Below are 18,953 nucleotides of genomic sequence, written 5' to 3' on the forward strand. Positions count from 1 at the left end.
CTTTTTAGTCTTCTGGGGCGATTTCACAGACATCTGTGGAAATCGGTGCGGCGCAGCAAAGTCAGTGGGTTGGAGGGCGCCGTTGCCGGCAATGGGCTCCGATTTGGCATGCGATATGACATGTCAAATGAGCCCGATGTGAACAACGGCTAAAGCTGTCAGCCAATCGGCCTCTACAAACTCAGCAGTGCCTAAAAATGGAAAGCAACTGAGCATGTGCAGAGCAGGGGGAACCCGTGTATTACTGGATTTTACACAGTACAGGCGCTTATTTTTAATGTTTTACATATCTATACCTGCAGAAGGGGCCAACCTGATGTGATCCAGCAGGACTTCATTTTCTGACTAAAGTTCCACTTTAATCACTTCCAGACCTACTATAGCAGATACTATAGCCATAGCAGCCTACGAGGCCCTACAGTATATATTAGCAGATACTATAGCCATAGCAGCCTACGAGATCCTACAGTATATATTAGCAGATAATATAACCATAACAGCCTACGAGGCCCTACAGTATATATTAGTAGATACTATATCCATAACAGCCTACGAGGTCCTACAGTATATATTAGCATATACTATAGCCGTAGCAGCCTACGAGGCCCTACAGTATATATTAGCAGATACTATAGCCGTAGTAGCCTACGAGGCCCTACAGTATATATTAGTAGATACTATAGCCGTAGCAGCCTACGAGGCCCTACAGTATATATTATTAGATACTCTAGCCATAGCAGCCTACGAGGCCCTACAGTATATATTAGCAGATACTATAGCCGTAGCAGCCTACGAGGCCCTACAGTATATATTAGTAGATACTATAGCCATAACAGCCTACGAGGCCCTACAGTATATATTAGCATATACTTTAGCCGTAGCAGCCTACGAGGCCCTACAGTATATATTAGTAGATACTCTAGCCATAGCAGCCTACGAGGCCCTACAATATATATTAGCAGATACTAAAGCCATAGCAGCCTACGAGGCCCTACAGTATATATTAGCAGATAATATAGCCATAGCAGCCTACGAGGCCCTACAGTATATATTAGCAGATACTAAAGCCATAGCAGCCTACGAGGCCCTACAGTATATATCAGCAGATACTATAGCCGTAGCAGCCTACAAGGCCCTACAGTATATATTAGCAGATACTATAGCCGTAGCAGCCTACGAGGCCCTACAGTATATATTAGCAGATACTATAGCTGTAGCAGCCTACGAGGCCCTACAGTATATATTAGCAGATACTATAGCCATAGCAGCCTACGAGGCTCTACAGTATATACTGTATTAGCCAGACTTGTATAAAGTACTCAAAATTTCTACTTGAGTAAAAGTACAAGTGCTCGCAGAAAAAGTTACTTAAGTAGAAGTACTAAAGTATTCAACATTTTTTTTACTTAAGTATTGCAAGTAGTTTTTTCAAAACATTTGCTACTTAAGTACTAAAAGTAAAAAGTACCAGTAGTTTTGAAAAAAAATTCTACTCAAGTACTGAAAGTAGAAGTACAAGTACTGTGTTATGTAGTTATTAAAGAAAGAAGTCAAAAGTTTGAACATCATATTGTTTTTTATTATTTCAAATGATTTATTCAAATGATTAACCTGTGTTTGTTAGTAGTTTCTTGATGCACTTTAAGCGCTGTAGCACCATTTATTTGTTTGTTTCATATTTTCTTTTTATTGGAAAGATTTGGTATAGCAGCTTTTATTATACACAGCCTTTATTTTCGTATGCGCTGATTTACAAATGACATTATACACATTTTTTTGAGCTTTATGTAACCTGCCATCTACTGTTCTGGCAGTGGTAATTTTTTTAAAAGTAACGAGTAACTATGCAGCACAAAAAAAAATACTTGAGTAGAAGTATTGAAATCATCGAAAAAATGTAGTGAAGTAAAAGTAGAAGTAGGAGAAAAAAATTCTACTCTAGGAAAGTACAGATACCGCATTTCGGTACTTAAGTACAGTACTTAAGTAGTTCTACTTCGTTACTATACATCTCTGGTATTAGCAGATACTATAGCAGTAGCAGCCTACGAGGCCCTACAGTATATATTAGCAGACACTATAGCCGGAGCAGCCTACGAGGCCCTACAGTATATATTAGTAGATACTATAGCCATAGCAGCCAACGAGGCCCTACAGTATATATTATTAGATACTCTAGCCATAGCAGCCTACGAGGCCCTACAGTATATATTAGCAGATACTATAGCCGTAGCAGCCTACGGGACCCTACAGTATATATTAGCAGATACTATAGCCGTAGCAGTCTACAAGGCCCTACAGTATATATTATTAGATACTCTAGCCATAGCAGCCTACGAGGCCCTACAGTATATATTAGCAGATACTATAGCCGTACCAGCCTACGGGACCCTACAGTATATATTAGCAGATACTATAGCCGTAGCAGCCTACGAGGCCCTACAGTATATATTAGCAGATACTATAGCCGTAGCAGCCTACGAGGCCCTACAGAATATGTTAGCAGATACTATAGCCATAGCAGCCTACGAGGCCCTACAGTATATATTAGCAGATACTATAGCCATAGCAGCCTACGAGGCCCTACAGTATATATTAGCAGATACTATAGCCATAACAGCCTACGAGGCCCTACAGTATATATTAGCAGATACTATAGCCATAACAGCCTACGAGGCCCTACAGTATATATTAGCAGATACTATAGCCATAGCAGCCTACGAGGCCCTACAGTATATATTAGCAGATACTATAGCCGTAGCAGCCTACGAGGCCCTACAGTATATATTAGCAGATACTATAGCCGTAGCAGCCTACGAGGCCCTACAGTATATATTAGCAGATACTATAGCCATAGCAGCCTACGAGGCCCTACAGTATATATTAGCAGATACTATAGCCATAGCAGCCTACGAGGCCCTACAGTATATATTAGCAGATACTATAGCCATAGCAGCCTACGAGGCCCTACAGTATATATTAGCAGATACTATAGCCGTAGCAGCCTTCGAGGCCCTACAGTATATATTAGCAGATACTATAGCCATAGCAGCCTACGAGGCCCTACAGTATATATTAGCAGATACTATAGCCATAGCAGCCTACGAGGCTCTGCAGTATATATTAGCAGATACTATAGCCATAACAGCCTACGAGGCTGCTATGGGGCCTGGGGTGAAAGCTGCTGAGTCAAATTAAACTGTGAAATCTGCAGTGTAGAATCATCAGGATAAAGGAAGGGAAGCTCTGTTGACTTCAATCCAATCATGTGCAAGCAAAATGCGTTTTTTTTTTTTTCCTGCACGTGATTGGGTATTCTTTGTATAGTAAAGCGTTATCCCATTTACTAAGCTCTGGAGCAACTGCACATGCTATTTGCCTTTAGTAAACCAGCCCCTTTATGTCAGGATCGGTGATGGTATTGTCACAGTGGCACTGCTACAGATAGAGGACACCGGGTGGTCACATCAAACTTTTGCCACAGGGCCCCATGGTCCCTAGTTATGATCTGTATATTAGAAATAGTACCCTGAACAGTGTGTTGTGAACTATTGCAAAATTATTATTACATTTTGCAGCAAGTCCCATAGACACACAGATAGGCAGAAATTGTAGGCGAATGGTTCAGAGCATATTTGCATGCTGTGTATATGTACACTAAGGCTGGGTATAGACGGTTCATTTTTTCTTTCATTCAGCTGGTGGGCTGGAAAAAACAAACAAAAAAACAATTGACTCCCCCATCCGCACAAGCAAGGTGGACGGAGGGAAGGTTTCAAACTTGGGTCTGTAGGTAGACCATATTTTGCTGTAATTCCTTGCAGGGCCACAAGAGGTCTCACTTTCCTACGCTGCATTTTTCAACGAGTAATAACTAACCTAAATAGGCTTAGGAAAATATAATTATTATTATTATACAGGATTTATATAGCGCCAACAGTTTGCGTAGCACTTTACAATATGAGGGAAGACAATACAGTTACAATACAATTCAATACAGAAGGGATTAGAATTGATATATATAAATTAGAGGGCCATGCTCCTTAGAGCTTGCAATCTAGAAGGGAATATAAAAAAAAATATATATATATATATATATATATTTATATATATATACATACATACATACATATATTGATATATAAATATAATCTAAAACTAAGATATCATACCAAATCATATCAACAAAGATAACACGATATCATTTTCATGTAAATTATTGTATCTTCTCGTTTCTAAGCATCATTTTTAGGTAAAAGGTTCTGCATATTTGTTCCAAGTCAGGCTCAGAAAGCACTGAAGTCAGAGGATCAATGTGACAGCCAGGCAGTTGGCATTTTCACAAGGAGAGATTATTATTATTATTACACAGGATTCATATAGCACCAACACAGTGGCGTCACTAGGGTTGGTGTCACCCGGTGCGGTAACTCATATAAATGTCTGGGGAGTGGCCCTTGCACACAGAGGAGGAACAGCAAATTCACACTGACACTAAGGGCCCTTTCACACTGTCCGTCCATCGGACGGACTCAGTTTATCTCAGCAGGGGATCGATCTGCCGATCCCCTGCTGAGCAGGAGGATGACAGCTGTTCTCCATGCTGTGTGCGGAGACACAGCTCAGGGCCGGATTAAGAGCATCATGGGCTTGGTGCTGAGGATTTTGAAGGGCCTTAAGGGCCATGCCTTGGCATGCACCCAGAGGAGGAAGGGTGCAGCCATGCATGCCTAATTCAACATGGGATGCTGTCTCTGAAGCCCATAAACACATCCATGCATCGGCAACTGTCCCTCCTTGTCCGGCCTTCGTGCTGTGTGGGGAGGTTCTGAGGGAGCTGCCTGGGGAAGCGAGCATAGAAGCCAGACTTCTGTGTTTACAAGTGACAGAAGAGCGGTAACAGTGAATATGGCCAACCCGGGGCCTATATTAAGGTAGGGGCCTGGAGCTGCAGCTCCAATAGCCCCTATGTTAATCTGGCCCTGACACAGCTGTCAGGTCCCCATACATCTCTATGGGGAAATCGGATGGGAACGGACCGTCGCTCAGTTCTCATCCGATCCGATCCACTGGAAATAGGGTTTCCATCTGCCCAGATTTGATGGATCGGATGTCAGCGGACATGTACATCCGATGCCCCATAGGGATGCATGGGGGGTCCGTTCAGATCCGCCTGTCCGTTTTTTTGGCGGATCTGAACAGTCCCCCCATGCATCTCTATGGGGCATCAGATGTCAGCAGAGACATGTCCGCTGATATCCGATCCATCAAATCTGGACCGATGGAAACCCTATTTGCCATCCATCCAGCGGATCGGATGAGAACGGACCGACAGTCTGTTCCCATCCGATTCCCCCATAGAGATGCATGGGGAACTGACAGCTCTGTCTCTGCACTGCTGTCTGTCATCCTTCTGCAGGGGATCGGCGGCCTGGGAATAACGCAGAGAGACGGTCTGGATGGCATTTTTTATATTTCTCTCCCCAGTGCATGAAAGATGAAACAGGGGGGACCCACTAGAAGGACATGTATACTGTCTGTACTCAAAACACAGGGGGTCCTTGCAAGCCCAAATCTGTCTGGGGAGTGGCCCTGGGCTGGGCCCTGGCTTGCACACACAGAGCAGAGGAGGAGGAATACAGTTACTTCACATGACTGACACTGTCTGTTGAGAGAGTGAGAGTGAGACAACAAGCACTATGATGATGATGATGATGATCTGCTGCTAAAACATACTGACCGGTGAGTGACCAACATAATGAAGTTCAAGGTAAGGCAAGCTGCCATCATTTATGGCCATAATCCATCCGATCTGTGATCTGCTGTGTTCAAGCACTATGATGATCTGCTGGCTGCTGCTAAAACATAGTGACCAGGTGAGTGAGTGACCGACATAATGAAGTTCAACTCAAGACAAGCTGCCATCATTTATGGCCATAATCCATCCTATCTGTGATCTGCTGCATATTTAACCACTTTAACACTAGCCACTGTGCTGCTACTGCGGCACAGTGGCCCGTTATCGTCTAGCGACGTAGACCTACGTCGCTAGACTCCTCCCCCTGTAGGCGGCGCGTGGCCGGAGGTGCGCTCCCGCTGTTTTCATTCACAGCAGGAGTCCGGCCAGGGGAGGAGAGGCGGCGATCGCCGCTGCTCTGCCCCAATCATCGGGGAATCGAGTTTGGAGATCCGCCCGCCTGTGTAAACAGAGCGGGCGGATCTCCTAAGTGACAAGGAGTGACAGATCGGAGTGTTCAGCATAGCTGAACATCCGATCTGTCCCTGGCTCACTCAGTCACCTCCCCCCCCCCCCCCACACGTTAGTAAGCACCAGGCATACATTAACCCCTCCCTCTCCAATAAAATTAACCCCTTCCCTGCCAGTGTCATTTTTACAGTAACAGTGCATTTTTATAGCACTGATTACTGCAGTAATGTCACTGGTACCCCCAAAAGTGTCAAAAATGTCAGTCAAGGGTCCGATCTGTCTGCCGCAATGTCGCAGTCCCGCAAAAAAAATCGCAGATCGCCGCCATTACTCGTTAAAAAAAAAACACCAAAAATGACAGAAATCTTTCCCTTAGTTAGTAAACGCAATAACTTTTGCGCAAACCAATCAAAATACGCTTATTGCGATTTTTTTTACCAAACATGGGTAGCAGAAAACAAATTGGCCAAAAATTTTAAAAAAAATTGGTTTTTACATCTTTTTTGGGGGGAATTTCATATAAAAAAATGTTAAAAATATTGTGGGATATATACTCAAAGTTTTATTTTTTTATACTACTAATAGTGGCGATCAAGAAGTCATAATGGGCCTGCAATAGTGCAGTGGAAAATCTGACACTTAAGCCCCGTACACACGTAACGATCGTCGGCCGAACGATCGGCCGTCTTTTGTCCGAGGGCTGTCGTGTCTGTTGAAAACTGCAAAAGACTGCACACGAATTTTGTCGGCCAACAACAGCCGACTGCAGAAGTGATGTCATGTGATGGTTAACTTTCCTTGTCTTTTTTCTTTTCTGAGCATGCCCAGTCTTGCTAATCTGCTGTCTGTCGGCCGAAATCTGTACTGACTGAGGAACAATCGGCCGTTCTGGTGGTGGCCTACAAAAATTTTAATGCTTGCACGACAGATTCTGTTCGGCCGAAAGTGCGCTGTCGGAAACATCATACTAACAAGCCGAAAATCGGCTGATCGGTCGTCGGCCGAATATTTACGACCGACAGTCGGTACGTGTGTACGGGGCTTAACTGAGGGGAACTGATTAACTGATACTGACCTCACCAGCGACAGAAAAAAAATAAAAAATTTGCCATATTTGCATTTCAGGAATCTAGGTTACATTTGAATCGGACCTGAATTCAAATTTCACTAGCTGGGAGTAAGGGAAGGGGGGGGGGGGGTCATATGAATTGAACTGGACCTGAATTCAAACTTCAGTAGCTGGGAGTAAAGGAAGGGGGGGGGGGTTACATGCCCCCCATACCCAGGTAACAAGATGAATGGAGAAGCAGGGGAGTGCAGTGAAGGGGAGAAGCAATAAAGGCAAAGCGAAAAATTTCATTAAGGCTCGGTTCACACTGCTGCAATCCCAAAGCCGTGCGACTTTGCATTGTGGCTTGTTTGTGACTTCAATGCGACTTTCGTGTGACTTTGATGTTTTGCGACTCATAACAATACAGAGTGTGACGCATATAACTGAACTAACAAAACCCTCTGAAGTCGCAGCCAAAGTCGCAAAGTTAGGACTAAGGGGTTGATTTACTTCCACTCAATTTTGTGTTTATTAAAAGTCAGCAGCAACAAAAAGTGTAGCTGCTGACTCTTAATAAACACACAACTCACCTGTCCCACGATCCAGCGATTCGCCCCCCCCCCCCCCCCCAAAGCCTCGCTCCTCTCCCTCTCCTCTCGGTAGCGCCGGCATCTCTAGTATGGGCGCCTGGCTGTGACAGCTGGGTGCGCACTGCGCATGTGCGAGTCGCGAAAGGCCGGGCAATCTTCTGGGACCTGTGACGTGTCCCAGAAGATTGCATGGAGGGAGGGGGAAAGGGGAACTTCCGCTCAAGCCGCCTAGGAGGCCCGAGTGGAAGTGGGAGTGGGTACCCGCTCCTACCCCCCCCCCAAAAAAAAAAAAAAAGACATTCCAAATGTGGCATGTCAGCGGGTCAGCAGTATTTAAAGCGGAAGTTTCACTTTTGGGTGAAACTTCGCTTTAAGGCAAATAGATTTTGAACTTTTGCAAGTGCAGTTGCCCCAGAGCTTAGTAAATGAGCAGACGTCCATCATCCAATCATCTGCAAGCAAAAATGTTGTTTTCTTTTATTTTCCTTGCATGTGATTGGGTATTTTTTGCAAAGTAAAGCTTTACTGCATTTAGTAAGCTCTGGAACAGCTGCACTTGCAGGATGCAACTGCACTTTGCAAAGTACACAGCCTATTTGCCTTTAGTAAATCAACCCCTCTGTGTCACTCATGTCGCAAGGAAGATGAAGAAAAATAGTGCAGGAACTGCTTTTTTTTTTCTATTGCTGCGGCTTGATTTGCAGCAATTAAGACGGCACCCATTAAAATGAATGTGATTTGACGTGTCATGCGACTTTATGTCGCAGAAAGTCGCATTATAAGTTGCAGCAGTGTGAACCAGGGCTAACTCTCATTGGCTGATAAGTAGAAAATAAATAAAAATAAAGCAATTGAAAAATAGGTTAGCTTTCCATCAAAGGTGGAAAAGTGGCAGCTAGATTCTGATTGGTCGTGAAGGGCGAAGCTTTCTAAATCTAGTTTAGTGCAACAAGGTGTTCTGTGAACGCGGTTTGGGCCTGGAATGAGCTGTACACATCAAGCGTTGTCACATAATCTACAGGCTACCTTTCTGTACAAATTTTGTTCTGTATCCTTATAAGCCTAATAAATAATTCATAAGGGGAGATGCTTGAAAAAAAAAATTAGGTCAGAGTTCCTTTAATTTAGTGAAGAATTACAGCTCGGCTCTAGAAGTTTGCAGAACATCACATTTTTAATGCCGGGCTTCTGACAGCAGATGTTGGAGTGGGAGCAGCCTGGCAATTAGCTGCCACCCAGACAGCTCCGGTAACACTAAACCCTTTAGAAAATGTCACCTGCAGCCGCCACATTCAGACGCCACTCAGACTTTATTGAGGTTTTCAAATTAGCGCAGTTATCAGCTTAAAAGCAAAGATTGGTGCAGAAATCCGGCTGACAGGAGTGACAGGTAAAGAGCACCGGTGGTTTTGGAGCAGATGTCCCTCGCCTGGTAGAACAGTCATGGTACCAATTATACAAACACGTATATGCATGAGCATACACATATATATACGTATAATTTGTGAATATATGTGTGTGTACACATAGGCGTGCGCACAGGGTGTGCCAGGTGTGCCTGGGCACACCCTAATCACTCTGGGTGGCGCAGATTCCCCCTGCTTAAACCCCTGATATTTTACCAAAGTCCCCTAATGGGCCCCATAAAAAATGTGTAAAAATTAAAAAAAAAAAAAAAAAAGGGTAAAAAAAGAATAAAAAATAAAATAATACAAATAAAAAATACACCAATCTCTGCCTTACTGACACTGTTCACTGCTTTACTGACACCATCAGTATATATATATATACATATATATATATATATATATATATACACATATACATATATATATATATATATATATATATACACACATATGTGTTTGAGCTTTGAGGTGCACACCCTAATGCAATAGGCTGTGCACACCTATGTGTATACATTGTCCACTCACATATTTATTTATTATCAAGTAAGGTTTTCTCCAGTCCCATATTATATTATGTTCTCATTATTAGTGACTATGGGTACACTCCATTTTATCTAATACTTCTTATTAATTCTTAGTATGTTTTATTATTATATTTTTCGTTTTTCGTCCATTATATATTTTATATTTATTGTTAATTATATTCTTTATTTTAATTTATTTTATATATATTTTACAAAAAAAAAAAAAAAAAACAGCGCTAAAGACAGTGCAAGAAAATATTAAAGTGAAAATCCAAATAATATATCTTACTTCTCTTAAGTACAGACACTATTGAGCAATGGTGAACAAATTGATTGTATCTTCCCAGTGCCGAAAAATAAGTGGATAAATGTGCTCCAATTTTTTTTCACATTTTTTTCACATTATTTTATATATATATATATATATATATATATATATATATATATATTTTCTATATTTTTTTTCTATATATTTTTTGTATGTACAGTAAAACCTTGGATTGGGAGCATAATTCGTTCTGGAAACATGCTTGTAATCCAAAGCACTCTTATATCAAAGCAAATTTCCCCATAAGAAATAATGAAAACTCAGATGATTCCTTCCACAACCATTTATTCATAAGTCCTTCAGTTTATAGTCCATATTAAAAGATTATAGCAATGGGATAGGTTGTGTAACCAAAAAATGTCCATCCACAAAAGGCGCCTCCACAAGGGGATTAGAAGCAAAATCCAAGCATATATTTGTATGAGCATTTAAGTGTCGGTTCACACTGATCCGACCCGACTTCGGGCGATTAATGCCGTCGCCCGTGCACCACGACTTCGGCGCGGCTTGCAACGACTTCACATAATGGAAGTCAATGTAAGTCGCTCCGACTTTGCAAAAAAAAGGTGCAGGAACCTTTTTCTAAGTTGGAGCGACTTGAGTCGCTCCTATTAGAACGGTTCCATTGCACAGCATGGACTGCTACTTGTCAGGCGACCAAGTCAGTTAGATTTTTTTTTTTATTTTAATTAAAATAATTACAGTGCCATCATCCATATACAGAAAGAGAAGGGGTAATGTAAATGAAACAGTGTGTGTTTAGTATCACTTTAACCTCCCTGGCGGTAATCCTGAGCGTGACTCGGGATGGATTTTTTAGTCCAGGATCGGTATCCCCGAGTCACGCTCGGGGTAGATGTGCAGAGATCGCAGCGGTGTCTCTTACCTTCTCCTGGCGATCCAGAGATGATCTCTCATTGCTGTGACCGCCAGCCGAGAGTCCCGGCCGCTCGTCTGTCGGTCTGATGACTTCCTAGTTCCGTTCCCTGCAGCAGCAATTCTGCATGGGAGCGGAACTAGGGAGGGAAATTCAAACTTACGTTGCACAAAACACAAACACAAACACATAACACATTTTATATTATATTATATATATATATATAAAATTATATTATTGATTCGATTATAATTATATATTATATATATATATGTATACACACACACACACACATATATATATAATATATAACGCATGAATTATAATCTAATCAATAATATAATTTTATTATATATATTATATATTATATAATAAAATAATATTATTGATTCGATTATAATTCATGCGTTTGTGTTTCAAATTTATCACATCTGGGATGTCTACTAGAGTCTTGTTTTGGTCAGATTTAAGTCAGTAATTACTAAGAATTGTAGGCCTATAATACATAACGCCAAATTTCCATGAAAAAAATTGTACCGCTTTTGGTATGTAATTCCTGACATAATCATACCGCCAGGGAGGTTAAAGGGTTAAATTGTCCAGAGCAGATAATTCAGTGTTTGGAGCCTAAAGCTGGATACACACTATTTTTATTCATTTATTTCAGGTACGTATATAGCGCTGTCAATTTACGCAGCGCTTTACATATACATTGCACATTCACATCAGTCCCTGCCCTCAAGGAGCTTACAATCTAAGGTACACTATGCAATTTTCTTTCGATTTTTTCCTTTAGACTTACCAAAACCATATAATATGAGGTCAGACCTAAACACTTTCAATTTGTATGGAATCAGGCAGGCTCTTGCACTATATAGTTGAAGGTAAATCTAAAGGAAATCTAACAACAAAAGTTGTATAGTGTGTATTCAGCTTAAAGCCCACCCAGACTGATCATACAGCCCTAGGCATGAGAAAACGGTCTAACGATCTAACAACCTCAAGTTTGAAAAGACAGTCAACTAGTTACCTAGATAATCACAAGCTTAAGAGGATAGTTGACTGATCAGACAGCCCTAAGCTTGAGAAGACATTTAACTGATCAGAGAAGCCTAGGTTTGAGAAGATGAAAGATCAGACAACCCTAGGCTTGAGAAGACATTTGAATTATCAAACAAGTCTAAGCTTGAGAAAATGGTCAACTGATGAGGCAACCCTAAACTTCACAAGACATTTGAATCATTAGACAACCCTAAGCTTGAAAAGATGGTCAACTGATGAGACAACCCTAGAATTCAGAAGACAGTCGACTCATCAGACAACCCTAGACTACATAAGATAGTCGACTCATCAGACAACCCTAGACTACATAAGACAGTCGACTCATCAAAGAACCCTAGACTGCAGAAGACAGCCGACTCATCAAAGAACCCTAGACTGCAGAAGACAGCCGACTCATCAGACGAACCCTAGACTGCAGAAGACAGCCGACTCATCAGAAAACCCTAGACTGCAGAAGACAGCCGACTCATCAGACTAACCCTAGACTGCAGAAGACAGCCGACTCATCAGACGAACCCTAGACTGCAGAAGACAGCCGACTCATCAGACGAACCCTAGATTGCAGAAGACAGTCGGCTCATCAGACGAACCCTAGACTGCAGAAGACAGCCGACTCATCAGACGAACCCTAGATTGCAGAAGACAGTCGGCTCATCAGACGAACCCTAGATTGCAGAAGACAGTCGGCTCATCAGACAACCCTAGACTGCAGAAGACAGTCAGCTCATCAGACAACCCTAGACTGCAGAAGACAGCCGACTCATCAGACGAACCCTAGACTGCAGAAGACAGCCGACTCATCAGACGAACCCTAGATTGCAGAAGACAGTCGGCTCATCAGACAACCCTAGACTGCAGAAGACAGTCGGCTCATCAGACAACCCTAGACTGCAGAAGATAGGCGACTCATCAGACAACCCTAGACTGCAGAAGACAGCCGACTCATCAGACGAACCCTAGACTGCAGAAGATAGGCGACTCATCAGACAACCCTAGACTTCAGAGGTTAGTAAATTGATTAGAGGAATCTGGGCTTCAGAAAACAGTTGGCGCACTGGACAATAAATAAAAGCAGAGGGCGCACCAGCCTTGCGCATTACTTTGTGAAAGCTAAATTTGGCCAAATGGCTCTGAGGAAGAGGGGACCTCCCCTCGAAACACGTCAATAATGTAAAAAAAACTCACCATAAATCTTTTGAATTCCCTGTAAGTCATCTTGTGGAAGCTTAAAGTTGTGCGTTTCCATATACTGGTAGAATGGCGCCATAATAGCGCTGGGGTCATTAGAATGTTCCAACCCCAAGGCGTGACCGAGTTCATGGACAGCAACGAGGAAAAGGTCGTTACCTGCAGAAGGAAAAAAATACAGAAAATGAGACATTAGTCAGTCGTTACCTTATCATATGTTTTAACCTCAGCGAACATTGAAGCAAAATTGAACAGGAGGCAGCTATTTGGATAATAAAATGTGCATATTCAAGAAAAATAAAAATACTTGAAGGCACTCGTGTGGGCTTGGTCATTGTACAGCTTGTATAACAGTGTAAATGTGCTTTCCCCTCAAAATGACTCAACAAACAGCCATTAATGTCTAACCCGCTTGCAACAAAAATGAGTACACCCCTAAAGGGCCCAATTAGCCATTTTCCCTCCCCGGTGTCATGTGACTCGTTAGTGTTACAAGGTCTCAGGTGTGAATGGGGAGCAGGTGTGTTAAATTTGGTGTTATCGCTCTCACTCTCTCATACTGGTCACTGGAAGTTCAACATGGCACCTCATGGCAAAGAACTCTCTGAGGTTTGGAAAAAATAATAATTTTTGCTCTACATAAAGATGACCTAGGCTTTAAGAAGATTGCCAAGACCCTGAAACTGAGATGCAGCACAGTGGCCAAGACCATACAGCGGTTTAACAGGACAGGTTCCACTCAGAACAGGCCTCGCCATGGTCGACCAAAGAAGTTAAGTGCACGTGCTCAGCATCATATCCAGAGGTTGTCTTTGGGAAATAGACGTATGAGAGCTACCAGCAATGTTGAAGGGGTGGGGGGGGGGGGGGATCAGCTTGTTAGTGCTCAGACCATACGCCGCACACTGCATCAAATTGGTCTGCATGGCTGTCGTCCCAGAAGGAAGCCTCTTCTTAAGATGATGCACAAAAAAGCCCACAGTTTGCTGAAGACAAGCAGACTAAGGACATGGATTACTGGAACCATGTCCTATGGTCTGATGAGACCAAGATAAACGTATTTGGTTCAGATGGTGTCAAGCGTGTCTTGCGACAACCAGGTGAGGAGTACAAAGACAAGTGTGTCTTTATTTTTTATTTTATTTCAGGTTCTTATATATCGCTGTCAATTTTACGCAGCGCTTTTACATATACATTGCACATTCACATCAGTCCCTGACCTCAAGGAGCGTACAATCTAAGGTGTGTCTTGCCTACAGTCAAGCATGGTGGTGGGAGTGTCATGGTCTGGGACTTTTATTGTGTTTTTTTGATATATGACAAATTACATTAGTTGCATATTGCACACAGAGCGGCACCAAAACCCAATTTTTCCTCATCCTTTTCTCTTTACATTTTAATCCCCTGGATTGGTATCAGGACAAGCCTGCACCCCATGTTCCCCCATGTCCCATCTGGAACACAGGGATATGCTTTCACCTCTACTTTGAGTGGTGCCATAAGCAATCAAACAGGTCGCATGTTTCCAGTTTCGTATTATCTTCTGTATTATATCCCCGGCCAAAAATGTAGCAGGTCCACACTCTCTGACCCTCATTTCCTCTATTAGGTCTGCACTTTCTGACAGTCCTCTCAAGCATTACATATATTATTATGTTTTTGAGGCCCCCTTTGGCTCATACATTGGCAACCACTAGCTTAGAGGCTAGGGAGGGGGCTGAGGCTCTTTGGATCTGCCTTTCTCTCCTGAACCGGTACCACGTTGTTCCTGTGCATGGTTCCTGCTCCGTAGCTGTCCTAAACCCCTAACCCCGGTCTCTTATACTAACCTAACATATACTCAAAACTAAGATCTAATATTAAACAAACTCCTTTCTCTATACACTTTTTTGGTCCTGCAAAGGGAGCAACTGTGCCAAATTCTCACACTTCTGCTGACAGCTCTGCTTCTACAGATATTACCACGGAGAATTCATCTCTGATTAGTGGCTCCAGGCACTTATTTTTACATTGGTCCAGGTTTCATAAATATGCTTCAGTCTACTGAAATGTCAGAGCTTTGTGAGAAGCACCTGAAGGATTACCAAGAGTGCTGTACTTGTCAGTGTTTCTATGAATCAGTTTTGTCTCGATGTTTTATTTTCCCAAGGAGGAAAAAAGGAAATGTGCAATAAGTTTCAATAAGTTCTTCTCATAACAATGAAATTTTGATGTGTGGGGTTTTGTAGCAGAGAAGAAGAGTGGAGCGATTATTGTTGTTGTCACTAATTAAAGATCCCCGCAGACAAATACATAATGAAATATTTTGCAATAGAGATGCAGCACGAGAAGTGACACTATATCTCAACCAAGATTCAGTTCCCACAGGGCTATACCTTCTCCTACTGGAGGAATACATGAAGGTGAGACTGAGATTCGCCATGCATTGGCTGAGTCAGAGGGGTTAGGAACTTAGTCCTTAAGATGTATAAAAACCCAGTAATTGGCTCTTACAATGCTTGTTTATCGATATCACATCCTCAGAGGCTGTCTGCTTTATTGCTTCCTCTGGGGCTGTCTTGGACCCACCCCTAATTATCAGCCTGAGTAATACTGCACTGACCAGTGTAATGATTGTGGGCAATGTCCAGTGTAGTGGATCCCCAGTAAGGAGCACTCCCTACCACTGCAGAAGACAATAATGGACCTGTGATGTTATAACACTGGCCATAAAGATTTTGAAAATTATATATATGTAACAGCAATAAAAATAATATTTTACATTGGTTGCTGGCGCAAACTGGGTACCTAGGAGGATACAACACTGTAAGGCAGTCAGGTACCCTGCATTATAATTGCCGGTAAGGAAAACGCTGACAAGGAGAGAGCAGAGAGATAGCAGTCTCCGCTGCTCCTTTACTCTCCAATCACAGGCTGGGGCGGGTGAGGTGATCAAGCTGTATTCCTTAGTGCTTTTCTTTGCTGATACCGATATTTTGGCCAATGCATATCGGTATCAGCTGTTATGCGCCGATATATTTGTACATTTAGAAAAAGAAAATTGTTTTTTTTTTTTTTTTTTGAGAGGTACTCTTGTGGAGGGATCTGGGGGTCTAAAAGACCCCAAACCCCTCATCTGCACTTAAAAGCATTCAAAACGCCAAGTTTGGCTGTTTTGAATGCTGTCGTTTTTTTTAAATCTGGCGCCAGTACCCGGAAGTGATGTCATGACATCACTTTTGGGTTTTTGCATGGAGACCCAATCAGAGCCGAATGCGGCTTTGATCGGGTCTTCGGCGACTGTGCAGGCTGGTTGCCCGGGTCTCCTTGGGGGATGGGAAACCCGGGCGAGCTGTGGAAGGCGGCGGGATGGGGGGGGTACACTCCTTGTAATGACAGCCGAGTAGCTTCTCAGCCGCATCGGTTATCATTACAAGACAGCTGACCGTCGGCTATGGACGCCGGTACCGGGGTGATGCCTCTAGCTGCAGGCATCACTCCGGTACAGCACTTTCGCGAAATATCGGCAATATCAGTAGCCTCAGGGGCCGATTCCGATATATCAGGGAAAGTGCATATCGGCCCTTGATATATCGGCTTTGACGATAATTGGTCGATCCCTAGTATTACTTAACTGCAGCAGTTAAGCAGTGCAGCGGGCAAGTCAGGCCACTAGACTGGTTATTCTGTCTGGCACAGCTAAATCAAAGGCAGGCCATGGATGGTGCAAATTTATTTCCTGCAACAACGGGTTGCAGGAAAGAAACTTGCATGATTCCCCTATCAACACAGACAGCGCTGACAGGGGAATTCCTCCTGCCAAACAATTGTCGAACAATTGATGGGCGGGGGAAGCCGTCCCTGCCGGGAGAAGACAGTGTTGCTAGAGGCTATAGCAGCTGCTAACAATAATCACAAGTGACTCTGGCAGGCTGCTTGTACCCAAGTTGATCAATTGATCAACTTGGTACATTCAGCCTGCCCACACATGGTTTGAAACCCCAGTTGCTGCTGAACCGTTTAGGGCTGGCCTTAAACCTAAAGGGGCAAAAATACAATTTCTTTTGCAGGTAAAACAGCTCTTGTATATGTACATATTTAGTTTGTGTGTTTACCTCTTTGCCCAAAGTTCAGCTTTACCTTATGCGGCTTCTATTTTTTGCAAATGATTCTAGGAATAGATAAGACCCTTTCAAACTTTAAAGCTTTCCGTGTGATGATCCAGAAATCTGTCAAATGCCAGAAAGATTGTTGAAGGTGTGGATACTGGAGGATACTGAAGAGCTTACCATCATGATTGGAGTTCCCGAGGGTCCAGGGTTCATCCGAATCAAAGTGAGTGTCGCCTCCTATTCCTGGGCCAGGGAAGTAGGCATGTGCTAAAAATCCCCCCTCCCCATCAAATGGGGAGCTGTCTCCATGAAAACCAGAAGCGAAAAATATCATAATGTCTGCATCTTTCCGCTCGTTTTTAATTTCGTGGTACGGAATTTCTTCAAATGTCAGAGGAGTCACCTTCTGCCACACATCAAAGGCTTGACGAATCGCTTTCCTAGTGTCCAGCTCCCCCACCTTGGGAGTGTAGTTGTGTATGCTGAAAAGTCAGGAAAAAGTAATTAGAAAGTTATAGGAGATCAAAGGAAAAGAAGTTGAAAAATCATCACACAATAAATATGAAAATATCAAAAAGATGTATTTTTTTTTTACACACGTCACTCTAAAATTACCATATAAAAGCCCAAAGGCAAGATCATAATAACCTTCATGATGAATCACCACAACTCTAAATGCCAAATACGTAAAAAAATAAAATGAAATTGTATTGCTTCGATTTGTGTGGACTGTAAGAGATGAACAGGTATGAACCAAAGAGAAAAAAAATATATAAAAATTAAACAATCATCAATCCCACTGCAAGATAATTTGGTAAAGCATAAAGAGTGACTCTACCAGAAAATTATATTTCAGTGTCTGATAGATGCTGGGTTATATCCTTTGTACAGGATGCCAGGGATAGGTCCTGGACAGGAGATATATAGACAATTTGGGTCCCTTTATGGGAGAGTTCAAGGGAAAATGTTAGTACTTAGGGATTCTCACCCATGCAGGGTAAGGGGTTCTGGGACAGCAATACAAAAACTGAAGGACAGTTGGGCTTTAAGGCAATATAGTAATTTTGACATGGGTGCCATTGATTCAAGTGAATTGTAAGTATGAATGAGCCCAGGTTTGGTCTCAACTTATGTTCAGACCAGGGTCAATTTGGTTGTTTTGCAGGTTGGCTGGTAAGTGCTCTTTTGTCTGTTTGTGATGTGCATTGGCCTTCCATGTGCACCCTGCTGCAAAGCACAGTTATAGACTGGGGTGGTTGCCACTTTTTTGTATGTTCAGACCGATCCCAGAAGGAAGTTGTCACTATAGGCCACTAGTGTCCAAGCGGGCAGGGCATTCCTCACCCAGCAGCTAAATGTATACAAAATGGCAGGAATGCTTGTGACCTAGCTGACCTAAAATGGCCACATGGTCATGTTGGGTCAACTTCACTGAAGTCATGAGCATCCCCACACCTTTGTGTATGTGTAGCTGCAGGGCGTGGAATGTAGCTTGCGGTTCATTGGGCTGGAGTGAAAACTTCCTTTCCGGGTTCAGTGTGTATTATTAAAAAGCTTTTTATGGGATTTTCTTTCATCCAGGGGTTTTAGAACCTATAGTGGTTTTGCTGTTGGGAGATGTCTGC

General features: G+C 42.7%; 1 protein-coding gene across 1 annotated transcript in view; it reads right to left on the reverse strand.

The window, feature by feature from the left end:
* Positions 1-18,953, reverse strand: part of MMP24 (matrix metallopeptidase 24) — a 165,281-nt gene that overhangs the window by 19,829 nt on the left and 126,499 nt on the right. The window contains exons 4-5 of the mRNA XM_082271749.1: positions 17,506-17,810; positions 13,235-13,396 (exon numbers count right to left, since the gene is read on the reverse strand). Of these exons, the coding sequence (XP_082127875.1) occupies positions 13,235-13,396; positions 17,506-17,810 (467 nt within the window). The remainder of the gene's footprint in view (positions 1-13,234; positions 13,397-17,505; positions 17,811-18,953) is intronic.

Source organism: Pelophylax lessonae (genome assembly GCF_965119305.1).
Source record: "Pelophylax lessonae genome assembly, chromosome: 11".
Classification (NCBI taxonomy): Eukaryota; Metazoa; Chordata; class Amphibia; order Anura; family Ranidae; genus Pelophylax; species Pelophylax lessonae.